This window comes from Tubulanus polymorphus, chromosome 3 (genome assembly GCF_964204645.1).
Source record: "Tubulanus polymorphus chromosome 3, tnTubPoly1.2, whole genome shotgun sequence".
NCBI classification, from domain to species: Eukaryota; Metazoa; Nemertea; class Palaeonemertea; order Tubulaniformes; family Tubulanidae; genus Tubulanus; species Tubulanus polymorphus.
In genome coordinates this window covers 22,655,343-22,682,562 of record NC_134027.1, presented here as the reverse complement: position 1 = coordinate 22,682,562, position 27,220 = coordinate 22,655,343, and the positions used below count along the sequence as shown (strand labels likewise).

Below are 27,220 nucleotides of genomic sequence, written 5' to 3'. Positions count from 1 at the left end.
GTCGTCCAATTACTTCAAAAGGCGCAAGCAGTCATAAAAAGGCATTTTCGGCAAGACACACGCAATTTCGTCAAAAATGCCAAAAAGTTCCAGCTACCTTTTCCTGATTAATTTGCCCTTTTGAAATTGGTAATAATCTCGGCATTTTTTCTCACGTCTGGATCCAACAGATGATGCATAGTTTGCACGTTTGATATTTTTTGATTGAACGTACAATTGATTCTTCTCGGTGTGTAGTGTACACCTTGTAGGGTTCCTACCACTCCTCGATTCCTTTGACGCTCCTTTAATTTGAAGAAAAAGGCCCCGAAACTCCTAAAAAAACTCATTCTCAATTTTGAGAAGTAGGCTATTAGAAATTTTAATTTTTTTTTTTTTTTATTTTTTTTATTAGAAAAGCTAGATTGCAGCGATACAATAAACTACGCTTCGGAAATCTTATTTCCCAATCAGGCGGTTACAAAATTAGAAACGGAATTTAGGTAGTGCATCGACGATAAAAAATTGCTTACGAAACCATTGCATTCATTGCGTAGCGAGATAAACCATACCGATTTACGAGGATTCTACCGTAATTGGGATGTAATGAGAGTGAGGTAGACGCTTCCTCGAAATTTGAGATTTTCTTCCTAATCTGAAAACCTCCTTGAAAAACTCCTAGAATATCCGTTTATAACCGATAGGAATGTCGGGAATAACCGATCGGCGAGGACCCTGATACCGACAGCCTATTAATCCTCGTAATCAACTCGTATAGGATTCCGCTAGCTCTTGTTCTAATCGGGAATCTGTGCAATATCAATCGAGCGGAAACTCAATGAAATCTTCGTCGACGAGGTTGATGGATAGAGTAATGAAGTCAAGTGTTTCAACTACTCTACTCGCGCGTGGTTGGTTTTTGCTTCTGAGAATAACCTCAAGGTTCCGGTGTATCGAATGTCGTGAGGTTACGGTACTGTCGGGTATCATAGACGGTGCTATATACTTCAAGGCATTTTACTGTTTATCCCAGTCTGTAAAAAAAAACGCGGAAAGACTATGCAGTTTAGGTCGACACTCTCTATTCGGCTTCTAAAATGTTTATACGAGTGAGGGTGGATACGGAGTCATACCCAGATAGTGCAGCTGGAAGGGTTAAAAGGTGATGATATAACTAGACTAAATGAAAAAGGGATTTGGGGTCAACTGGACTTTCAAAATTCTAATATGCCCTCCAAAAGTCGCAGAAAATATATGTTGCAAAGAAAATTCTAAAAAGACAAAAATGGCCTTGATAAAAAAGCCTCTTTTGTCATAAATTTTTCTGGTGGTGTTACCGTAATGTGGCCAGTAATGTTTCACGCTTAAGTGCCTGTTCAAATCTTCAACAACGAATTTAGATCCAATAGAAAGCTAGATAAGTAGAGAAGTATAGGTCCTCACCCCCTGGCGGGCTTAAGGAGAGAGAAAGGGGCTCAGCTGAGATTATTGTGAACCAGTGGGGTTACTTTCCCCCCTGCGGGATACCCTTGAGCTGAAAGGGGCTGGGTGATGATGCGAGCTACAGGGAGTCCTCGTCCTTGATACAGAAAAGTGACGCCTTCAGTGGTAATGCAGCCCTGAAAATGATTTTTGACGAAATTTTGAGGGCCGCCTAGAGTTCGAGGACTTATTGAAAAATCACTACTGAATGATATAGTCGAAAGCCATCTTTCAACATTCAATGAGATCCTCACCACCTCACGTATGTAAATGATTTTTAAACAGGCGGGAGCCGGAGCTTTTGTTTGTTTTGTCTGTTTCGCTTAGATTTTTTAAATAAAGAAAAAAAAACGACCTAATTAAGAGAAAACTCTTTACTGCTCCGCTGAGTGCTGACCGAGATTTTTACAGATATTTAGAACGAGAATTTACGAGCGTCAGTAAGTGACATCAGAGCTAAAAGGGTAGATGAATGTATTTTTAAGCTTGGCCGTTGACTTCACGGAATGAGGATTTCTGCTCACGCGGCAAGCGCGGTCTCCGTGAGGGTCGGCCAGTTTTGCAAGTAAATTTGTTCTGTTTTCAATTTCTTCTACAAAATCGAATTCCGTGGAGTAAATTTCGTTTATCGATGAAAACTATACCACAGTAGGAAAGTTAATCATTCGATCTTTTCGGAGGCTTGTCTGAGATTGGATTCTGCAGCCCCACAATCTAGTCCATGCCGTTCAATTTTCAGCTCAAAATTGATTGAAAATTTTCACTGACCTTTAATAAGACACACTACTAGTCACTACCTCTGGTGAAATAGTGACTTAAGTCGTGATCACACTAATTATTTTTGACCATGTCGAATTTGGCCCGGGCCAAACTTAAGCTTGGGTCAATTGATTTCACTTGAACTGGTTCTGGTAGTGACTCATCTCGATCACATCATTTTGATAGCATTTTAGTACAGAGTGAGAGAATTATATATGAGCGCGCTGTCTAATTTGGTGCCGAAACCAACTTTAAATCCAGGCCTGGCTTGTTTTGAACCGCGACAAATCTCATACATAGCTTTTGTTTTGGGCGATTTTCAGGATCGTCGCCGTCTGTCAAAGCCGGGTCGGCGTGTTACCAACATTAAAGGTACATGACATTTCAACGGACACATTGTGTCTGTTGAATTCGTTTTATCCTCTGCCTTTTTTAGATTAAACAAACCTATTCAAGTGACGTTTGATGTTCTATAGTTACGGGGTCAAGTAGGGACGCGACTGTCTGTATTGTGAGTGTGAGCTCGGCGGAGGATGTCAGAAATCCCGCCTCTTAAAACACGTTATGAAATGATTGTTTGGGGTAAAGAATAACAGATGAATTGAGGCCTTTCTTCAGTCGAGGTGGTGGTGTTTATGACGTTGTTTATGGAATAAAAAGGCAATAGTAAACCTGATACGACTGTTAGACATAAATCTGAACAAGTGCTTTTTGCATCAGGGTCGGTTGAGGATCATCGCAATATGCGTGGATATAATGGTGAGTAGAAATCCCACAATATATGAACTGATCGAAAAAGTTTATTATTTAGGATATTAGGAATATTTCAGGTGGTTATTACCACCCTTTTTCTTTCTAAAATGAACCCCTTCTTGACTCCATAACTAACTAGAACATCATTTTAGACTGAAAATATTTCTTATATTTTAAGTAAACTTTTTAGATCGATTCGTTTATTGTGGGATTTTTACTCACCTCGGGGTTGGTTTTGGATTTCGCGGATGAAAGTTACATTAGTCTCGTTGAGATGATGGGAGTGAAACTTAAATGTTTATTCGTCTCTGAAAAAGACATGTTAGAAAATGAGGTTGCTTAGCTTCAGATCGAAATTTCCCCTCGGAAGTGTTGAACTGGGCCTGGGAGTTTAACCCTTTCAGTGTGTCTACACCACGGTGCGGTGTATAAATCGTTGATGGATTTTGCTAGTACACCACACTGCGGCGTATTGGTGTAATTAGTTATTAGTTTTTATCTCTATTGAAAGATCGCAGCACCTGTCAAACATAGTGAAATATTAGTAACTAACGATACTCAGCACCGCGGTGTAGACACACTATAGTGGTATTCCCGTTATTCAAAATACTAGGGTGGAATTTTTCAAAATTTTCAAATTATCTTCAGCACTATAGGGTATTAATAAGTCAGCACTGAAAGGGTTAAACTTTATCCCTGGATTGAGGAAAAACTTAACGCAGAAGTGGACTGAGTTTATGTAAGGCGTTCTGTCTTAAATCCAACCTTGGTCTAATTTGGTATCGATATTTTGCTATTGTACTGATTCCGCAATATTTGAGACCAGACTTAGCCCAATTGGGCCTTACTATACCTGCACTTTCTGCGGAAATGGACCTGTCTTATTCGAGAGCGCGTTCACAATGCTGCAACAAAACAAGGCATGTCACTTCCAGACCCAGTTAACATTTACATGTAGTTATATTTGACCCGTGCTTAAACTTGGCTCCTATCATGAGAACAGTAGGCCCGGGTCTAATCTGGTACGGCCTAATTTTGCCCCGGGCCGAAAACGCTTCGTGTGATTGCGGCATATATGTGTCATTCATTCAGAGGAAGGCCGATATAGTAGTAACCAGTGTGTACCGCATATAGGTTTATAACATTGTTCCGTAAATGGGAAACCGTGACAGTAAATTAATAAAAATATGTCATCTCGTTAGTAATTAGTAACGTAGCGTCCTGATTAATAGGATAATTACAACGATTGTACTTAATGTAATTTACTACCGCGGAATACCACGGATTAATAGCCGCAGCTGTCGTGTTACTATTGTTAGTAGTCGATGGTCTGGTATTCGAAATGTAGCGAAAGAATTTGTTGATGTTTTTGTTGATAAGCGGGGGAGTGGAAGAGGCCAGGAAATGCGACATTTCCTTTGTGAAATATTATTCGTAGGTACCAACATTCTGTGTTTGCAGGAGACTTATAGGAGGCTATCGTCACCCTCACCGGCATTAAAACCTGATGGTTTCGTGAGACTGCCACATTCTTCCCTCGCAGGGATTTGAACCTGATGCCATCATGAGACTCTGCCATGTTCCTCTCTCACAGCGATTTGAACCTGATGGCATCATGAGACTCTGCCATGTTCCTCGTTTGCAGGGATTTGAACCTGATGGCATCACGAGACTCTGCCACGTTCCTCCCTCACAGGGATTTGAACCTGATGCCATCATGAGACTCTGTCACGTTCCTCCCTCACAGGGATTTGCACCTGATGGCTCCATGAGACTCTGCCACTATTCCTCGCTTGCAAGATTTTGAATTTGGTCGCATCGTGAGACTGCCAAAAAATCCCATCTCCCGGAATTGAGCCCTATGACATCACGCGAATCTGACACATTCCTTCGGTGCTGTTTTTTGCTAATAATTCCAACAAATTCACTTTTCCACATTTGAAAAAAAATATAGCAATCTAAAATGTTCGAATTAGAATTTCGTATCGAAAATGAAAAATTGACGCGTCTTTATATTATTTTACGAATGTTCTTCTATTCGTAGGTATTCGATCGCAGGAGCGTCAGCCGCAATGCGAACAGGGCAGCTGTTACCCGGCGACCGGCGATCTGTTGATCGGTCGCGAGAACCGCTTGGCGGCGACGTCGGTGTGCGGCTTGCGACGCGTCGAACGCTACTGCATCGTCAGTCACCTCGAGGACAAGGAGAAGTGCTTCTACTGCGACTCGCGGCGGCCGTACAAGGAGAACGGTCGCATCAACTGGCGCAGTCACCGCGTCGAGAACGTGGTGTCGACGTTCCGCAGTCGCAAGGGCAGCTGGTGGCAGGCGGAGAACGGCGTGCAGAAGGTCTCCGTTCAACTCGACCTCGAGGCCGAGTTCCATTTCACGCATTTGATCATGACGTTCAAAACGTTCCGGCCGGCGGCGCTGTTGATCGAACGGTCGTACGACTTCGGCAAAACGTGGAAGGTCTATCGGTATTTCGCGTACGACTGCGCGAAGGAGTTCCCCGGCGTGCCGACCGGGTACGTGCGCCGACTGACGGACGTCATCTGCCAGTCCCGCTACTCGGACGTGGCGCCGTCTACGTCCGGAGAGGTGAGTTCTAAGGCTTGTTTCTATGATATATACACTATTCATGCAGCTAGTGCATGTATCTGCGCACCCGGTCTAATGTAGCAGGGTTTGGTGGCTGATCTGGCTGTGCAGCATCGCGAGGTCAATTCATTGATTCTGCGAAGGCTCGCTTGTGTCAGATCTCGGCTACACTCGGGTCACCTGAGACCCACCATCATTTTTTGGACCGGGCGCCCAAATCATGTGATGTGTACATCGCCGTTCATTGGCTACGACCTTACAATCGGTTTTAACTTACTCCGGTTGCGTAGGCCCAATCTGCTCCCATCCGATCCGATAGTTGTAAGAAATAGAACGGCTTACGACTGGTCTTTAAAACTGGTCATGTCGCAACGATTCCCGGCTGAAAAATTGGTGACTGGCTAACGATTCCTTACGATCAGAAGATCGGGCCGGATCTTATGCGACACGAGTTGGGTTTATTAGCATATGAGTTTAAAGCAGAAATCTAAGTGTGGATTTTGATGAAATGTTCCAGGTTATTTTCCGTGTTCTACCTCCGTCGATCGACATTAAAGACCCGTACAGCGAAGAGGTGCAGGATTTATTGAAAATGACAAATTTGAGAATCAACTTTACCAAACTGCATACACTCGGTAAGTTGTGCACGATACGTAATCTGGCCGAGCTAGCTAAATATTCAGTTCAGAAATCTGAGTTACATTTGACTTAAAAGTTAATTGATAGAAAATGAACGGATTTTTCCTCTGCGGGATAACCTTAACTCACAGCTGTGGAAATGGGGCCCGATGGTTAAGTACAAATATAGGCCTATCAATCTTTGAGCAACCGACCCCCCTGTTTACTGGGGCAGGGGTTTGTACTAATACGATACATTTCAAATCCATTCATGGTCTTACGATATCGACCAAAACTTCATTTTTCATCGGATCTTTTGTGCCGATAACCTCGTTACGATTTTTTCGATGGCCAAATTTATTTTTGATTTGTTTCGTTGCTTTCTTTTTAGGCGACAACCTGTTGGACAGTCGCGATAAAATCAAAGAGAAGTATTACTACGCGGTTTACGATATGATCGTTAGGGGTCGTTGTTCGTGTTACGGCCACGCCAGTAAATGCGTACCGATTGAAGGAATGGAAAATCGTCCCGATATGGTAAGCACAAAATAGCATCTGGACAATGTCCCACCCCCCTTCTCTGTTCCCCGACCCTATCTTAAGATTGAAACAACACCTACACAATTATTTCCAATATACAGTGAAGCAAAGCATACTGGTGCACTAAACTAATTCAAGCTTTTAAGACATTGTGATTAATCTGGGTCCACTGGAGATTTTGGTTTTGGTTATAACTTCATGTTTACAATAGGTCCGTCAATTCAAATTTAAACCATTTTATGAAACTGAACCCAGAATAATTGGGGAGGGGGCAATTGGCTCGGGGAAGTTTGGTAGTCTTTGGAAGTCTGGTGGCAATTTCATTTATTGTCCATGTGCGAAGGCAAATGCCTTTTTATTGAGACGTTGCCATTTAATCATTGATTTAGGAAAGTGCCGTGAACTGTCTCTGGATTTATGTTGACTTCTGACTTTCGAAAGTGCAAAAAGGTGTCGACTCATGTCCAATCCGACTGCTACTATCCTGAACCTGATGTTCCACGTGTTGCCAGAAGCGACGCTGTTTATCGCGCTTCAATTTCCTTTACGTTTCAAATAGCATTTATTTTCACTTGTACAACGCCCTTTGTAATTTGAAAAAGAACTTTTCATTGATTCTTTTTACACGTCGCGTAGAGAAACTCCTAGAATTCAGAAAAAAAATGGGAAACAATACGAACGAGCGATATTTACAACTGCGCCCTCGCGAGGAGCACTATACGAAAAAAAAAAACATCGGCGGAAAATCTGTCGACCACATTATACTATAATACGCCTTCGATCATTCTGCCCCACCACCGATTCGTAAATATTTTCTCTTGTAAACGAATCCCGCTGAGTATTGAAAAAAGAAAATACGAGCGGCCGATATTCTCATACAGAAGCGCGTTTTTTTAAAGTGTGGGAGAGAAGAGAGAGAATGCATACACATACACACACACACACACATGAATGTACATATTTTTATCAGAAGAGAAGTACTTGAAACAACACGGCTTCACATTAGTATATTATATAGGTCTCCTGTACGCTCTCGACAACGTGTGTTATCTACTACATGCAACTCAATGATGAAAAAATCTTAAGTGGCATGGATGCTGAGAGACTTTATCAAAATTAACCCTCAGACTTTAAGTGAGCGTGTGGCGTTCCTGTCCCCTTAGTTTGAATCTTATTAACCCTTTCAGTGCTGGCTAATTAATACCCTATAGTGCTGAAGATAATTTGAAAATTCTGAAAAATTCCACCCTAGTGTGTTGAATAATGGGAATAGCACTATAGTGCGTCTACACCCTGGCGCGGTATATTGTTAGTTACTTAGTTAGTTACTTAGTAACATAGTGAAATATTAGTAACTTATATTTCACTATGTTTGACAGGTGCTGCCATCGTTCAAGAGAGATAATTAGTAATTTCTAATTAAATCAATACACTGCAGTGCGGTGTACTAGCAAAATCCACCACTGATTCGTACTCTGCACTGAACTGAAAGGGTTAATTAGTATGTTCAATTCAATCGCTACATAAATAGATAATTTGGCCTATCTGAATATGCCTGTCGACAGGACACTTATAGCTTGGTTCTAGTCGAAACTGGTGGATAAAACTAAATTTTTCGATAAGTCATAAAAAGTTGAATTGGTTAGAATTCTGTAGAATGGGTATCAGGTAAAAATGTCCCCAGTAAATATCCCCCATGGTAAAAAATCCTCCCGAATTTGATTTCACAACAAAATTCAATAGAATACTTCAATATTCTTATGTTGAAAGACTTCAATAGTTTTCAAAAATTTCAAATTTTCCGTGGTGTTTTTCACAATATTCAGCTTTGATGATCTGTGACTTTGACCGAGCTACATGCATAAAAATGATATCGTCGTATTTTTGGAAATTTCTATGAAGAGATCTAGTGTAAAAGTGATATCAAAATATCTAAGTACCCTAGATATTATTGTAAAAAGTATCATCTGTTTTCATTTAGGTTTTATACTTAAGTTTGATAGAAAACTGAACTTGGGGGGATTTTTACCCACATTCGTAGAATGGGGTAGCAGATGATAAAGCCTGGGCAGGGAAAGCCGATGACACATTCAAATTGTTGAGGAATGTTTTGAAAATCTTAGTTGAGGACAGATACTGGACAAAGAATGGATAGCCTCTATGCACTATTATTATTATTATTATTATTATTATGGTCGGATCATTGAATTGTTTAGGGGATATTTGATATCTGTTATGTGTGACTTACGGATAATAAAGAGTAGGTCATTGGGCCAAGGATTTGTTTACTAATAATTGACCCCTTCTCCATATTTAATTGTAACATAGACCATTGTCAGATACTACTATACTATAGATTGCGTTTATGCATAGTTCATTCATATCTTCTGAGATCAACTGAGTACTTTTAGATTAGACCCTCTTAAATCCATAAACCATTCGGTTTGCTTGAAATGAGTCTTAATCAAACCTACACAACTGCGGAGTCGGATCCACGGTCAAATTAAACCCACACGACTGTGGAACTGGTCTCAAAGTCAAGTTACACCCCACAACTGTGGAACTGGGTCCAGAATTAAATTCACACAACTGTTGAACTGGATCCACAATCGAATTAAACCCACATAACTGTGGAACTGGATCCAGAGTCACATTAAAACCAAACAACTGTGGAACTGGATCCAGCAGGCAAATAAAACCCCCTCAACTGCCTGGGCCCAGAGTTTAAAATGTAACTAAAACTGGAGCTGGGTTGAGGTTCAAATAAAATCCGTAAAAAGTGTTTCATATTAAATGCGTTCATGAAAACACACAATTAAAAATCTGTGACCCTTATTTCAAAGGTACACTCGGTGACCTTCACTGAAAGTTCCGGAATCTTTAACCAGTTTATAGGCTATGAATTTTAAGAATTTTTATAAACATATTTTGTAGGTTCATGGTAAATGTGAGTGCGTTCATCACACGAAAGGCTTCAATTGTGAACAATGTGAAGACTTCTACAATGAATTACCGTGGCGACCGGCGCACGGGTCCGAGTCGAATGAATGCAAACGTAAGTTCTGTGCTCGATAGATAGAGGGCGCCGCAATCTGCCCTTGACGCAGTTTAAAAAAAAATGATCGTCGTAAATCATGAAATGAAATAATGATCGATGGAATTAAATCAATTTAAAGTGTTGATCCTTTTTGTGAGACTTGGCCTGGGAGGTTGAAAAGTCACTAAATCACTAGCCTGGGGTTGAAAAGTCACTACATCATGAGCTCAGGGCCCAGTTGCACATTCGTGACTTAAGTCCACCTTAAATCTTAAGACTGGTCTTAAGTTGTTAGATTAGCTTTAGAACTAAGTTGGTCTAAGACTGGTCTTAAGTCTAAGCCATAACTATGTAACCGGCCCCAGGTGTTGAAAAGTCACTAAGTCACTGAAGACATATTTTTGTTTTCAACCACGTTACCAATATGACTGACGATCATATTCAAATCAGAGTGCTTGGAGCGATTCGGGTGGCTCCAGTTGGACTTGCTTATTGCTGTCGGGTCAATCGTTAAAACTTTGTCACCAATATCAAATAGTTCTAATACATTTCGAAACGAAATTTTTCCCGGAAACGTTTCAAGACAACTTTCCTTACATAAAAGTTGTTACCGATTGCACTTTAAGCTAGCGGGGTTAGCAGAGGATAAACGCTCGACCCGGAGTTCGAAAATTTCCGGGTTGTTGCGGTTAAGCTTTCCTGTATCGGCGGCGGTTTTTGTCGAGTGGCACATTTTTTCGCGAAAGACAAACCACTGACAAACCGCTCGCTCGCGCGGTGCGGGTTTATTTTTGACGTAGGTCAGGAATGTTAATTTCCTGCTGGCTCGGCGGTCTGTTTTCCTGTGTTTACGTAGTATTTTCGATCGTTAAACCACATCAACACGGAGGACGGGGATAGCGAATAGCTTACTGATTAGCGTGCGTGTAACTATTACTGATTACACCGTGTCTGTAGAACGTCAATCAAAACATATGATACAGCCAAGAGAGAGCGGCAAAAAAGTCTCTATTTAGGGAAACAATGGTAAACTCCATTGCATATTTATGATACCATCGACTATGCCTATTTTGTTGGAAGTTGGATCTACCCACCACAGTTGGGTAGTTTGATCTACCCACCACAATTCCTACCCGTATTGTGGTGGGATACTGATTTTGTTCAAGAAATACTCATGGTAAAGTAGGGGCTGGTAGAATCATTATGAAGTCTGGAAATATGACTCGTCCCTACTATGTAGTTAGATTTGAGATTGGTTTGAGAAATACTGTAGAAGACTCTTAATCTTACTGCCTGATAGTTAGGACTGGTAATATACTGTCCCGAGTTGGCTAGCTATTGAGTAAGAAGAGTTTGTGTTGAATAAACTCTGTCGAGTTTAGACTGATAAAATTATACCACCTTGGTGTTACGTTAATGCAGAGATTGTGAAATATTGTCGAGTCTGTATCTGACTCGATAAGAGTAGATTTCATATAACTGACAGGGTTCCCACATCCCCTTGATTCCTTAAAAACATAAAATGCTTTTAAAGGTGCTTGAACTACTTTGATTTGAGCAAAGTGTTGGAAACTCCTTTTAATCTCCTTCAATTTTGAGAGATAGGCGATAAGAAATTTCTGTCTACTTTGTAGTTGTAGAGTTTGCTACGCCTGAATCAGTACACTTGGGATCAGATTTGTTTTTACTCAATTTTAAGCTAGTACCAAATTAGCAACCAAGTTTAGGTAGTGTTAAGGATAAAAATTTGCTTAGAAAATCACTGAATTCATGCTTAACTGAGATAAACAGTACCGACATAGGAGAAGTCTACAGTAATTGGGATATCGCTACCTCGAAATTTTCCGCTTGAAAACTCCCTGTATCTAGTAGTGACTGATCTGTAGAGACCCCGTAATCAAGGGCGGATTTAGACCGTGTCGCCGGACACGGTCGGAATTTTAAAGTGCCTTTTTATTTTTCTCTGTATCAAAATTTGCCATGTAACCACCTGAGATACACAATAGATATTTTTCTTAAATATATAACCTATGTTTCTTGGCTAAATGCTTCTCAGATATGCTCAGAAAGCTCTAAAATGATATTGAAATTTCAAAAATTTTGCTGATACGCCTTTCCGTCCTTAATTAAGAATATATGCCCTTTTTATTGGTCGACATGGTCACAACATGCCCCTGGATCCGTCCCTGGTAATACCGCGTAGGAGTTGGTTATTGTTAAGATGGGAAGACTCCACGCTTATGAACTCAAGCAAAAGATATGAAATTATGGTTTTTGGCTAGAATTATTGACGGTCGAAATACTCTAAATACATCAAAATACTTGAAATACATAACAGTAGCTCAGAATTTTGAATATTCCACCATTTTGTTTTTGTCAGGTTGCGAATGTAACAACCACGCCACCAGGTGTCACTTCGATCCGGCCGTTTACGAGTTGACCGAGCGAAAAAGCGGCGGCGTCTGCGACGACTGTCAACACAACACGATGGGACGAAACTGTCAGGAGTGTCGTCCGTTCTTCTATCAAGACCCGGACCGCGATATCAGAGACCCCTATATTTGCGCGTGTGAGTATTAGCACCACCGGCGCGATGCACGTACGTTCGTACAAATTTCGACATTAATCAATGTCGTCGATTTAGTTCCACAAAATCGTGAAAGTTTGTTGAAACGTAAGAAATCCAACAATAATTTCAGCGGAAGATGAATACCGGTAGAACTTTCGTTCGACTTTTTGCGTATTCATGTTTTCATCTTACACAGAAATTGTATGTCTTATTTACCTACGTATACTGAGTACAATTTGAAATCGGGATTAGTTAACAGAGGGAAATCAATACCTGTCAACTTATGGGTTTAAAAAACTATTCTTGCAAGTAATTTAAAGGTTATTTTTTACCACAACCTGTAATATTGGGGTATTCAATACTTTTGTAATATCCTAGAAAAGGGGTTTTTGGAAAATTTTTCATGAGTAATTATCAATTATTTTATACCACAACATCGAATATTGGGGTGTTCAAAGTCCGAGAAAATGGAATGGTTCGAGCAACTGTCTAGAAGTGAAGTATTCTTAGAAGAAGATTTTGAATTATTTCTAGGAAAGGTTAGACCCCCATTAGATGGCTTTTTTGGTACATATTCATTGCTGTACTCTGGCATCATCAAATTTCCTTAGTAGTCAACCACCCGACATATAATATAGCACACTTCAGGGAAAGGATTAAATCAATTGATTCGTTGATCGATTTCGTGATAAAAGAAGTCCGGATGAAAGGGTTCGTTAACAGTTCATCAACGTTGAAACGCTGCTGCTTGAGATGTTTGCCCGCGGCGTCTGGAGATAAAATCATCAGCGTTCACGTAGCGCAGGCTCGCTCAAGATGAAAGAACTTGAAACTTATCTATTTCACGTATTTGTATATAGATCGGAATTAGAACAACTATATAGATCGGAATTAGAACAACTATGTCTATAAATATGAATATTGTCGGGAGCTATGTGCCGCACGTGCCTGTCGGTACAAATTGCGAAGAATTCTGATTCAATAAGAGAAACATACGTACGTATCATTTAGAGAAACCCACAATGTCAATTCGAACAACTGTTATTATTTTTTTTTCCGTTCATTTCGGGCGGAATCCTTCCACCCATCTTCAGAGTTGATTTCAAAAAGTCTCGACTACTTACAACCAGATACATACCAGTATGTAAGGGTAGATCAGTATGTACCTACAAGTAGGGGGTCCAGTCCAGTGCGCTGAATGAAAATACTTATACCCTCATTCGCTGAATTGTATTTTTCTTTTGAAAGAAAAAAATGAAAGTTATGATGAATTCGATTGAAGTGATGGGGGAAAAACAAACTTTTTGCAAAAAAGGGTATAACAAAAAAAAATTATTATTCTTTTTTTTGGAAAAATTCTGATGAAAACATGAAGGATTGCGAAAAAAGATTTTGTTTGATTTGATGTTTTTCGCATAATTCCGGAAGGTGGATCCATGCTCCAAGGCCTAATTACAGATTAATCGCTTAATGATAATTATCGTCTATCTTTCTGTGGTTTGTTGCAGCTTGCGATTGCGATCCGCACGGTTCGGAGAACGGCGGCGAATGCGACAGTCGAACCGATCCCGATCTAGGAATGATCGCCGGACGATGCGTTTGTAAACGCCACATCGACGGACGCCGGTGCGACACGTGTAAAAACGGCTACTGGGATTTACAAACCGACAATCCAGACGGCTGTAGAGGTTTGTATTGAAGAGTAACCCGGATCTGGGCCCAGTTTCAGAAAAAAGTTACACTAAAATTTTTGGTGTAATTCCCATTGGTTACTTCATGTTTTCAGTGTTGCCACTTCTCCAGGTTTCTCCGGAATTCCGGATTTAAAAAAAATCCAATTTCATTTCTGGATTTTCGGGAGAAGTCAAATAACCACAAAACAAAACATCGCAAAAAAATAAAATCCGGGATTCGACCCTAAACATCAAAACGTGACGGCTCCGTAGAGGGTTCGAAAAAGCCGTATTGTGCTGCCACGTAGTGGCAACAACCCTGCAGTACACGATTAAAGCAAGATGACGCGACGATCGAAATCGACTGACGCTTCGTTTGTTTTTTGGCTCTGGTTTATATATGAGGTGTATTTGACGGAACCAATCGCTATTTGAAAAAAAGATCTATAGGCGGTAATGAGTGGGGCCTATAACGCGTATTGCGCCAGAACGCATCTGCTGGCGTTCTAATTTCAAAAATTTTATGGGGGAGGGCCCCCAGACCCCCGACTTATTTTCCGGATTTTTAGCTTCACATAAGTGGCAACTCTGTGTTTTCAATGAGGACAACAATTCAAACATAAGCGTTTCAGGCTTAAACTTTTTCATGAAACCTGGGCCCGAAGGCTTTGCATTGACTTAACTGGTTTACCCCAAAACATAACAATTTCATGATGTGATGATTTGAAATATCCAAATTACAGCATTTGCGTGGATTTTATTTTGACATCAGCTAACATCATTCATCTTCATTTCGTTTATTTTGAAGATGGTGATTACTGAATCAATGATTTTTTCAGAACGATTTTTGAACGTGTAATTTTTTTGTTTTGCAGCTTGTTCGTGTAATCTGTTGGGTACGGTTGGTAACTACGGATGCGATAAAGTTGACGGTACCTGTCAGTGTAAACGCTACGTTACCGGACGCGACTGCGACAGTTGTATGGTACGTACTGCGCTTTCGTTTTAACACGGTTTATTTTGACAATACAGTTAGTTAGAATCCGGTTTATCAGAGATCTGGAATAAACATTAAATCGACCACAGTGAAAGGGTGAATCCGGATTAAATAAAAATCTGGAGTAACCATCACTACTGACAGCTACACTCCCTATATACATCGTTGTTAACAGAGAAAATTTGAAAACTTTGAAATTCCACTGCAGTGCGGTGTATAACTGGTGCACTGCTACGTTGTATGTACCTCGCAGTGCGAAGTATTTTAACGATGTTTGACAATAGGGATTTTAGTTTATTGGCGATTATAAATATATATGGACAGGGACATGCTATATGTGGATCTACTTTAAATAGGTACATTTAAGCAAATCATCTTCAAAGGGTTAAAAGATATTTCTCGAGCCCAAGATGCGTACATGTATATGAATTCAGATACGAAAGCGATTTGGCCAATTCGGAAGACGTTTTTTGTCAAAACTTATTCTTATCGTCGATTTTATCATTTCAGCCGGAATATTGGGGTATGAGCGAGGCGTTGGACGGGTGTAAACCGTGCGAGTGCGACGTAGGCGGTTCGTATGACAACATGTGTAACCATGTGGACGGCGTCTGTAATTGCCGACCGAATTTAATCGGTCGACAGTGTAACCAAGTGCGGCCGGAATACTTCCTGCCGATGCTCGATTATAACGCGTACGAAGCCGAATTCGCTCGCGGGATCGGGGTAAGTTTCCCGCCTACTTGACACGACTGATTTAACCTCTTTCAGTTCAATGCGAAATGGGCGATCGTAATTAATAATTATTTGTTTGAGAAGATAAACTCCAGTGGACTGAGCCTTGCTAGGTAGCGTTGTGAACTGGAAATTTTCACCGATTAAGAATCAGGAAACTCGGTAGAATTGGTAACTAAATATTTCACCCAGTTGAACAGCAGGGAACTTGGTGACATTGGGAACTTTAGTTACTACTTTGACTTGATGATATTGAGGTGAAAATCAGGGATAACTGTAAATTCAGAAAAGACTTTGAATATTTCTCCAATTTGGAACTGTGTATTTGTCAGGGTGAGTGGCAATGTTGGGCCTCTCCTTGCCCTTAACAAAACCAATGTTACATCGACCATTTTCATCAGCAGTATGAAGAAATTTGTAAAACTGATCAATACGAATCTGTTTGAATTCATTAAATGAGATTATATCCAAGTGAAGTGTGAATTGAATTTAGAGTCCGCTTAACACAGTTTAGAGGTTTTTTCTCTTTAGAATCAGGGAAATGAAGGTTTTCCAAATGAATTCTAGTAAAATTTATTTGTTGAGTGGTTTACCGAGATGACTGGTACCATCAAAAACTAGGGTTTAACCATGAAAATATTCATATTTTTAAATCGTATCTTGTATTTTGCCATGGCTAGGATACCCGTGTAGTGATCAGGGAACGCGTACCCGACCGGCCGGTATCGTGGACTGGTCCCGGATTCATGATGGTTCCCGAAGGCGCTAGCCTCGAGTTCACGATCAGCGACATCGTCATGGGTATGGACTACGACATTGTCATACGCTACGAACCTCAGGTATGGTGTTATGCTTTTCAAAAATTGCCGAAATCTTTTCACAAATCGATGATTTGGAAAATCTGAATGCATGACGTTGTTTTGAAATGCCGTATTTGAATTTCTTACGCTAGCATGTGCCCATTCGCGGTGAGTTTTGAGTAGTGTTGTTGTAGTGTTTAAGTTTAACCCTAGGTGGAGTTTTCGCTATGATAATTGTTGATATGTTTTGCGTTGTGCTTTTCAATCTCTAAGCCTCAGCTTTAGTTAGCGCGATAAAATTTGCTTTCGTTTCGTGTCCATGCTAGAATTTTCGCTGTGTTCAGATAACAAGTTGGATTAAGAGTATTTACTGTTTCAATTCTCGTTTGCTTTCGATGAAGTTTTTAAACTTTCTAGAAGTCCTGTTTGCCAGATGGGACTTGACCTTTCCTTATCTGCGTCTGCATGGATCAGTTGTACTCTACCAGTCACTGGATGGGATGGCAGCGTATCTATATATTTATCTATATATGTCCAGCCACATCGGTCGTGTGGGATACTATCCTCCTCCATGCGCCTAGCACCTTTTTCCCGATGGGATACAACTTTCGCTATCTGACCAGTCTTATCTTCCAACTTAATCTGATGAAAGCCCAGTTGGCTAGACAAGCTTCAAGCCAGACAACACTAACCGAGTCTACTAAACAACCTGGGATTCAGATCATCGTGACAGCAGCCCCATTTGCTGTTATCTTATGGGATGCTGCTGTCTTCTTTATCTGTAACCCCAACCCCATCAGTCGGATATGTTTGGAACGTGACAGAAAGACTAGTGTAGAAGATGATGACCAATTGATTTCACATTCATTAATCCAGCAGACTAAATTTTATCTCATTTAGATAAATCTCAAAACCGCTAGAATGATTAATCTAAGATATCATTAAGTGTGGTATCGTTCATTATGTTTGAACAGCTTAGTTCAGTTAGGGCAAGATGGCGCTTTAGAAAGATAGGCATTAGCATTGAATGGATTAACATTGATATTATCTCTGGTTTCATCGTGATAGATGCCCGATAGATGGGAGGACGTCAGGGTCACCGTGACTCGACCCGGCGAAGTGAACCAAGTCGGACCGTGTTCGAACAGTATCCCTCAAGATGACGACAAACACGCGAGTCTTCCTTCAGGTTCGTGATTCGAAACATCGTTTTTCAATGGACTGAAATTTTTCAGACCTTATTTTCAGAAGTAGTACTGAAAAAGCCCCAGTTAAGATAAATATCCATGTATGTTAATTTTCTTGCTGTCAAATGAATAGAGAATGTTTTGGGGTTTAAGGAACTACCAGGTATCCGTCTATTATAACAGACTGAGACCCGGGCTGGATCCCAAAGTTGAAAGACATTTTTGCCATTTTCAGTTTGATCAAAAGTCCTGACAATGATTCGATTTCCCCTCTGATTATGCATATTCAAGATTCCTAACCTACCCCCAGGTCACCATTGGCCCCGAAATGATTCAAAATATCAAAATGGTATTTTTCTGTTCATACAGTCTGCTGTTCATAATGAATAATATTCTAAGGGCATATATCCTTTTTTTGAAAGATTTCGAAAAGTGCAAAATCTCACCAGATTTAAATTGAACACTGGAGGAGCCACTTCGACACCATTTATTGAACAGTTTAGGGGTTAAACTCAGGGTTAAAAAGGGGGGTCTATAAAATGATCACAATTTTACTGGTATTATTTCTGTTGTAGGGAGTAGATATTACGTGGTTTCACCGAGTTCCTGTTTAGAACGTGGAGTCACGTACACAATCAAAATTGATTTTAGCCGCTACAGAGCAGATAGGAATACGCCCGATGCTAGAATACTGGTTGATTCTGTAAGTTTATTCTCCCCCTCTCTTCTCCCTCTAACCTCCTTCCTCATCCCTCTCTCTAGACCTCCCTCTCTTCCGATGGAAAGTGGAAACCTGATGGAAAGTGGGATATTCCCTCCCTAGGAAAGCGTCCCTGAATTTGAAGACATTGTGCTACTCCCATATTCTGCCTGTGCAGGGAGTTGAATCTGATGGCATCTGTAGACCTTGACACATTCCTCCCTCATGGAGTTTTGATGATTTCTTCAGAACGTCACAATTTTCCGGTTGCAGGGTTTGAGCCTGATTCTATCCGTTCATTTCGTTGATGTATTTTCAGATTGCGTTGATTCCGAGGTCTGATCGAATACCGGTGTTCAAAGGGTCGGAAATCGCCGAACGGAATAAGATCGAATTCGAGCGTTATCGGTGTCGAGAATTACTCATGTCGGTCCTGCGACACGATTTACCGGAAATTTGTAAAAAGTTTTTCTTCAGCATTTCTGCGTCGATACATCAACAAGCTAGCGGTAGGTTCTTAAACGAGCACTCGGACCCAGTAGAACAGTTCAAAAGTGTTCTTAACATTATAAGACTTAAGTTGGAAGATTGGAACCGAAATAGACTTACACTGGTCAAGTTGTCCATTTAGCTGTAGATCCGAAATGAACTGTGAATGGTCTTTAGTTGTTAGATAGGTTATAGAACCAAGATGGACATAAAAGAGTTTTAAGTTGTTAGATTGGCTATAGAATCAAGATGGACTTATACTGTTCTTTATACAAGCTTTGAACGTGCACATGAAACCTGGGGCCGGTTGCGTAGTCATGGCTTAGACTTAAGACCTGCCTAAGACCAACTTAGTTCTATAACCAATCTAATAACTTAAGACCAGTCTTAAGATTTAAGACCACTATTGGACTTAAGTCACGACTGTGCAACTGACCCCAGGCTAATATTTTTTGGATATTCAAGTTAACCTAGGTCTTCTTTGATAGTCAGAAGAAATGAAGTACTTTCTATTCCATTTTAACAATAGTTTCTTTTTGATATTTTGTAGAATGCGATTGCGATCCGATGGGTTCCACGAGCAACGAATGTAACACTTTAGGAGGACAGTGTCAGTGTAAACCGAATGTGATAGGCAGACGATGCGACCAATGCGCTCCCGGTACCTACGGATTCGGACCAAACGGATGCACAGGTAAACAGAGAAAAGCTCTCTTATTAATTCTAACACGCTATTCTAGGGCAGTTGACTTCGTTTGTGTCGTTTAAAATTGGCACCTAACTTTCATATCTGAAGTAATCTTGAGTAATTTGCATCAGGAAAACAAATTGAGTCCCTAAATAAAGACAGTTTATATAATGTGAGGACTGAGGATGATAAGTGTATGCAAGTTTCACTGTAGAACCCTTGGGATAAGGCTCTATGGATGTTTGAGTGGGTTTGGATTATTCTCGGATGCATCAGTTGTGATTCAGCCATGTTTAAGTGAAACTTAAGAGTGTTTGAAAGTCATTACTCACTCACAGTTTGGTATTATTCAAATCCTGATTTTGTCATAGATGTAAACCAAAGGCAGTTCCGGTTGTTTAGGGGTTTGGTAAGGATGTTAACATCGTTGTGTCTTCAGTGTTTTCAATGAGAGCCAGGTCCCGGGTCCCAGACCCGTCTGTCGTTTTTCAAGGACCCACCTGTTTATTCAAACCAGCTTTCGTTTCAGTGTCTGACATATTATGGGACCCTCCCCTCGTTTTTCGAAGGGACCTGGCTTGTTAATTTCTTACTGAAAACACTCGTCTTACGTAGCTCGATTTGTTTATTTACAGCCTGCGATTGCGACACGTCGGGCTCCGTCGACAACTTCTGCGACGTCAACAACGGACAGTGTTTCTGCATCGCGAACGCGTACGGGCAGCACTGCAACGAGTGTCAGCCGGGATTCTGGAATTTCCCCGATTGTCAACGTTGCGAGTGCAACGGCCACGCGGATACGTGCGAGAACCGCGGCGGAAAGTGTATCGACTGCCGCGATTCGACTTCGGGACATTACTGTGACAAGTATGTATGCTTTCAATATGGCTACGTCCATAATTCAATATTTTTCGTAGAGTAGCCGTGTTAACCATGTTTAAAATAAGTAACGAGACGAGTAGTACTGTATAGGTTAACTATTCATTTGAAGCATGAGCTTTCGCTTCTAATGAATAGAAGCTTCATCAGATGAATGAGTATAGTCAATAGAAAAACAACAGTATTTATAGGTAGACTGTCATTTTGATTTATTTCTCTGATTTGTTTTAGTTTGTTGTTCCTTAATTAATTAATTATCTACTCACTCAATTAATTGATATGGATGCTTCCATAATTAGTAATCATAATTGCCGCTACTATTATTAGTAATCTCCATAACTAGTAATTGATTATGGCATAATTAATAATACATATGGCTGTCAAACATAATTTGAATTGAACTTGTTCAACTAGCAATAATTCAACTGTTTCTTTAGTTATGGATAATGACTCGTGTTGAATAAGTTCATTTTCAATTAAGATCAACTCTAAGAGTCCCATTTTAACTATTAAACTGGTATCTGGTGCTAGCTCCAAAGTTGTGGTTTAATTCGATTTTAAGTAGCTAAATTATGTCATTCGTTACATGGGGAATTTGATGACTAATAGTACGTCTTTCCATTGTTTAGATGTTTGACTGGATATTTCGGTGATCCCCGACTCGGAGTTGGCCCGCCTTGTCGCCCGTGTATGTGTCCAGGTGGCGCTGATAGCGGTTTCCAGCACGCCGACACCTGTACTCTGGATCTCGTTACCGAGGCTATGCTGTGCGACTGCAAACAAGGATTCATAGGTAAATATGTTTGATATGTGCAAGAATTGAGAATGTATTGTGTGGATTTTACATAGCTACGTTTATGCTGATGGCACTGTTGTAGGATTTTTTTTAAAGGAATTGTACTTGTTGATCCAGAATGGAGCTTCGTTTGGCAGAATTTAAGTTTCTTAGAAATTCATATCTACATTAACAAGCAAAACTGATTGGACAATCTGAGTTCCTCTCTTCAGATTGAAAACATCTGATTGGACAATCTGAACGGTTCTGATTAGACAATTTCAAATCCTCGTCCCTGATTGGATAGTCAAAATTCCTCTGTTCTGATCGGACTGTCTGAACTTTTCTTTTTGCGCAATCTGGAGTCCACTCCTATTTAAGCATGATATTGATTCGTGTTTTTTCACTGATCAATCTAAATTCCTCTATTCCGATTGGATGATCTGATCGATCCTCCGTTCTTCTGACCAGCCAATCTAAATTCATCTACAGTATTCTGATTGAATAAACGGAATTGCTGTGTTATCGTTTCTAGGCAATGCGTGCGATCGGTGTGCCGATAACTATTTCGGCAATCCGTTGATTCCGGGCGGCACGTGTCAACGCTGTATCTGTAACAATAACATCGACTTCGAGGACCCGGGAAGCTGCGACGCGACGACCGGCGAGTGCAAGAAATGTCTCTACAACACGCAAGGCTTCAGCTGCGAGAAATGCCGATCTGGTTTTTACGGCGACGCTACGCAACATAGCTGTCAAGGTAAGAAGAATATTAATTATATTTGCGCTAGTCCTGGAAAAGTTGAAGGCTTGGAAAAGTTAAATGAAATGTTAAGTTTTGTGTCTGAAGCTATGGAATATTAGAAATGTGGTCTGGATAACAATTGATTAAACAAGAAGAATATAACTACTGATTGATCTATGATTATTTCAGCTTGTATTTGCGACGTATTGGGAACGGATCCGGCGGGTGGCGTTTGCGACCGTATCACGGGACAATGCCCGTGTTTACCGCACGTGATCGGACCGAGGTGCGACCGATGCGAGGCCGATCATTGGCGCATCGCCAGCGGACAGGGTTGCGAGGCGTGTCAGTGCGATCCTGACGGTTCGTTAGATTCTCAATGTAACCAGGTATTCACATGTTTTCTCTGAATTATTATAGATGGAGCCCATTTATGTGATCCTTTGGTATCGTTATAGCAGGTGCACATCTAAGGTGCTTCCCCCCAGGGGCCTGTTAGACAGGGCTTAGACTTAAGACCGGTCTAAGACAAACTAAGTTCTATAGCCAATCTAACAACTTAAGACCAGTGTTAAGGTTTAAGATCACTTTTGGCCTTACGTCTTGACAATGTAGCCGGCCCTTGGAATATTTGCACCAATACATGTCTAAGAACATTGTACACTTCAAACATATCAGATGATAAAACAGTGTATAGAAATACTTAGAATGCATGAAAATTAGATTTATTTTTCAAAATTTTCCGGGGAATGACCAGCAAAGCAGTGCTGGATATTTGAGGATACTAGATCTGCCAGGTTTTGAGTAAAACTTAAGAGTATTTGAAACTGGATGTTGTGACTCGTCACAGTTTGCATTGATAGGAATATTCTTCAGACTAAGAACGTAAATGATTAAAATCATTGGTTTAATGTTGTCTTCAAAAAATGAATCATAGCTTGAAACCTAAGATGGTTTTCGCATGTTCCAATAAGGGCAGCAACGAGAATATCCAAATCTGGGCATTGAGAACCAACAATTTCTCTAGTGGATTGTTTCGAGTGGACTGAGTTTTGTTGACGGCTAACAATGTGCGTTATGGTAAACTTAGTTTCTTAAATGTGAACTTTTTTTGTAGTTTGATGGTCAGTGTCCGTGTAAACCAGGGCGAGGTGGTAGGACTTGTAGCGATTGTGAGACCGATTACTGGGGTGAACCTATGAACCCGGATGTCGGCTGCAGGCGTAAGTAACCATGACATAGCCGTACCGACCCTATGAAGCTTTCCCATCAGAGATTGCGACAAACTCAATCAAAATTTCATTATTTTTTCAACAATTTTCGTGGATGTTTTTAATCGCCCTACGTCAAAAATAGAAAAAATCTAGTTCCTTGATAAACTCAAATTGATCTCCTGGATTCATTGTTGAATGGTGTCTTCATCCAATTTGAGTACATTTATGATATATTTTGATTGAATCTGAGGAGAAATCCGACATCGATGTCCTATTGCACACTAGTGCACCTGGTGGATCTTCACTTGCCACAAGTGGAAATGATCCATTGCTACAGTAGTTGATGTCCAACTGCACACTAGCGCGCGCACGCACCAGGTGGAATCTCACTTGCCACCGTAGTTGATATCCTATTGTACACTAGCGCACATGGTGGATCCTCACTTGCCAAAAGTGGAATCCTCTATTGTCACAATATTTCATGTCCTACTACACTAATGCACTAAGCGGGTCCTCGCTCGAGCGAATATCATCCTTTGCGGCGTCCTATCGTACTAGCCTACCTAGGTTAGGGGATGGAAATTCAATTGATATTCTATCGCAATGATATCAAGAATAGTGTTCAATGTTTGTTGATAATTCAGCTCGATTTCAACTGAAATTTCGTAATCGTTATATTTTTCAGCGTGCGAATGTAATCGCGAGGGTTCGCAAACTTTACAATGCGACCGTCACACGGGGCAGTGTCTGTGTCACTCGGGCGTCACCGGGTTGAAGTGCGACAGGTGCGACCGCGGCACGACCGGCTCGCTGCCGAACTGTATCCCGTGCGGAGAATGCTTCGACAACTGGGATAAAATCATTCAGGATTTACGAGGTATTGTATCTTTTAGCAAAACGGCAAAACGACGTTTCGGGGAATTTCATTTAGTACGTACGCATCGATGCAGTGAGGGCTCAAAATTGGCCACTGTGTACATACTGCTGCACTATTATTGGGTACGTAATAAAGGGGGTGTTTAAAATCAGCTAAAATTTGCATTCGTCTAGAGTGTTAAGATCAAACAGTCAATCACTTCTAGTCATCCCTCGTGTCAATCTAGTCTCTGCGGGTCACAGGGCCTTTTCTTACTCCGCCTCACTACTTTGCAACTCCTTACCAGATGCAATTAAATCTAGTCCTTCTACTGATGTTTTTAAATCGCAACCCATTTGTTCACTAAAGCTTTTAACTAATGATATAAATTATTTTTTCTATCTTTATGTTTAAATTGTATCTTTATATTGTAAAGCCAATGAGCATATTTTATATGGATTTTAGGCTCAATAAATTATTATTAATATATTATTCGTGCTTAAAAGCCTTTTATCCCCTTAGTTTTTCGTTACTGAAGAACAGGAGCTAGTTCCCCATTTTTACATGTAATTCGAATTACCTCAGAGATAACTCATTCAGAATTGGACTGATTTAAACTCTTTTCACAAGTGTAGAAATGAATTCAGGACAGAGTTCTGAAGTAGGTTTGAGTTATGATTAGTACATTTTCGATTACTAAACCACGAGATCGAATTTCAACTCACAACAGTGGAACTGCATGCTGAATTACATACTTACTATAAAATCATGATTTCGATATAGAATTTTGTTTTCAATTCTATGGGCTCTCGCACAATCAGGCTATCCTATCACCAGATGGTGTGACTAAAAGTGGGTCTGTTACGTTGATGAAAATGATTCATTTTCAATCAACTTTTAACGTAGGACCTTTAGCTCCTGAATCCAAATATTATCGTACAAACCTATGAAAAGATACATAGGATAGACTTTTCTACTCTCTCTCCATGTACTTGATTGGCGATTTACTTAAAAGTTTATTCGGTTAAGAATGATATTTTGAAGAATCATCGGATAAAGTTGCGCCGGATGGATTTTCACTTAGTTCTCACTTGTTTTTTTTTTCTTTTTAAGCCGAAACCAATCGTTTGATGGACGACGCGAAGAATATAAAGACAACCGGCGCACCGGGAGCATTCGAAAAGGAGTTTAAAGCCATGGAGGACAATCTGGAAGAGGTTAAAATGATTCTGCACAATACGAATGTCAGCTTCAACGATATTAATGAACTACAGATGAAACTCGAAAAACTCAGGTGAGTTAAAAGGTTAATCCCTTCACGCTGCTCAAAAGTTGGTTTAGATTACCGGTAACCCTTTCAGTGCGTCTACACCGCACTGCGGTGTATAAATCAGTGATGGATTTTGCTAGTACAACGTACTGCGATGTATTGAGGTAATTAGTAATTATCTCTCTTGAAAAATGGCAGCACTTGTCAGACATGGTGAAATACTATTAACTAATGATACACCGCGCCGCGGTGTAGACGCACTATAGTGGTATTTCCGTTATTCAACACACTAGGGTGGAATTTTTAAACATTTTCAAATTATCTCTAGCACTATAGGGTATTAATTAGTCAGCACTGAAAGGGTTAATTGGTGAATAAATAGCATTTAGGTTTTCCTCTTAGCTGGGAAATGTTCGAGAAATTTATTTTCTCTTCACTTAGCATCGTAGTTAGTTTAGGACGTCAACTGCGTATCCGAGGGCATCGGTGAAATTTTCTCTCTACCGATAATTGCAGGAAAAACTTGACGGACAGCGACGAAATTTTGAACACGATCGACGACAAACTAACGAATAACACGCTGGATATAGCGGCGACTAACAACAGAGTGGAGAATATAAAAGAGCGGTTGATTGCTTTAAAAAAAACGGCCGAAGAATTGAAAGCCAACGCGACTGACATTCGCGATAGCAACGTCGAAGGTATGAGACATTTTAAGATGATCTTCCTTTTTGATTGTCCAGATAACTCTGAAGAGGTGTGATTTAGTTCACTCAGGGCTATCGCATTTACTGTATGCATTGTTAGTTTGTTTGTCTGTCCATACGAGTAAAATGCCACAATAAATGAATTAAATGATAAAATGTTCATTTAAAACATATGAGAAATATTTCGGGTGGTTACTACCACCCTTCTTCAGTCTAAAAGAAGACTTCATTTTAGACTGAAGAAGGGTGGTAGTAACCACCCGAAATATTTCTCATATGTTTTAAATAAACATTTTATCATTTAATACATTTATTGTGGGATTTTACTCTTATCGTTTTATCACGTATATTGTGATCTGCAATTGATTCATGATCGGTCCATTTTTCTATGGACAGAATCCAGTGATTTGGGAAGTTTCGAAAACCTTTCAGTGGATTGTCGTGATATTTTTTTTTTAACAATGTTTATGCCGTAAACTTGCTCGATCGGAATCGAGATGGCCACCTAGGGGCCATTATTGTGGGGTCATTCTTGTTCGACGAAATCCGCACGTCTTAAAATTCATTAATTTTCAAAGGAAAATTTTAAAAAGGCTTTGATCAATTATCTTGAATTCATATGTCTTAAGCCTAGCGCACATCGACACTGCGATTGGAGACAACTGGTTGCAAGGCAGTTTACGGCGCATGAGAGGAACTGGCTGGATACGATCAGTTGCTTGAATGTGTCGATGTGAGCGAGCTTACGATTGGTAAGCGTCGATCTATCTCCAGTTCCAGCCAGTTGCCCATGTTCTACTTTTGAGCAACTGGTTGTACTCAATCGCAGTCATATCCGTCAATGTGCGCGCTCTGGATCTCGACGATCGACACGCGCCATGCAGTTGCTGCAACTGACCGGTTGTAACTAGATTTCGATGTGCGCGGGGTAATCGTTCGGTAGCAACTAGTTGTCTCCAATCGCAGTGTCGATGTGCGCTAGGCTTAAGGGTTATCCTCCAAGGGCCCGTGAAGATTGGGTTGATCGGACACGAGATTTGTGTTCCCAAAAAGGTCATTTTGGTGTGAATTATGAGGCGTGTAGCTTCTTTATGGTTTGCCAATTACTGAGGTGAACCTTGGACTTATCGGATGAACTCAATCACTAGTCACCATAGAGTGAACTTG

General features: G+C 40.5%; 1 protein-coding gene across 1 annotated transcript in view; it reads left to right on the top strand.

Annotated features, from left to right (window-relative positions):
- LOC141902813 (laminin subunit beta-1-like) overlaps positions 1 to 27,220 on the top strand; it is a 42,823-nt gene that overhangs the window by 1,691 nt on the left and 13,912 nt on the right. Inside the window, exons 2-22 of the mRNA XM_074790711.1 lie at positions 5,018 to 5,574; positions 6,092 to 6,209; positions 6,584 to 6,729; positions 9,667 to 9,787; positions 12,150 to 12,338; positions 13,847 to 14,026; positions 14,887 to 14,996; positions 15,519 to 15,734; positions 16,424 to 16,582; positions 17,612 to 17,732; positions 18,306 to 18,433; positions 18,750 to 18,939; positions 19,470 to 19,613; positions 20,243 to 20,474; positions 21,116 to 21,279; positions 21,797 to 22,021; positions 22,196 to 22,395; positions 23,124 to 23,229; positions 23,906 to 24,097; positions 25,190 to 25,370; positions 25,863 to 26,047. Of these exons, the coding sequence (XP_074646812.1) occupies positions 5,018 to 5,574; positions 6,092 to 6,209; positions 6,584 to 6,729; positions 9,667 to 9,787; positions 12,150 to 12,338; positions 13,847 to 14,026; positions 14,887 to 14,996; positions 15,519 to 15,734; positions 16,424 to 16,582; positions 17,612 to 17,732; positions 18,306 to 18,433; positions 18,750 to 18,939; positions 19,470 to 19,613; positions 20,243 to 20,474; positions 21,116 to 21,279; positions 21,797 to 22,021; positions 22,196 to 22,395; positions 23,124 to 23,229; positions 23,906 to 24,097; positions 25,190 to 25,370; positions 25,863 to 26,047 (3,864 nt within the window). The remainder of the gene's footprint in view (positions 1 to 5,017; positions 5,575 to 6,091; positions 6,210 to 6,583; positions 6,730 to 9,666; positions 9,788 to 12,149; positions 12,339 to 13,846; positions 14,027 to 14,886; positions 14,997 to 15,518; positions 15,735 to 16,423; positions 16,583 to 17,611; positions 17,733 to 18,305; positions 18,434 to 18,749; positions 18,940 to 19,469; positions 19,614 to 20,242; positions 20,475 to 21,115; positions 21,280 to 21,796; positions 22,022 to 22,195; positions 22,396 to 23,123; positions 23,230 to 23,905; positions 24,098 to 25,189; positions 25,371 to 25,862; positions 26,048 to 27,220) is intronic.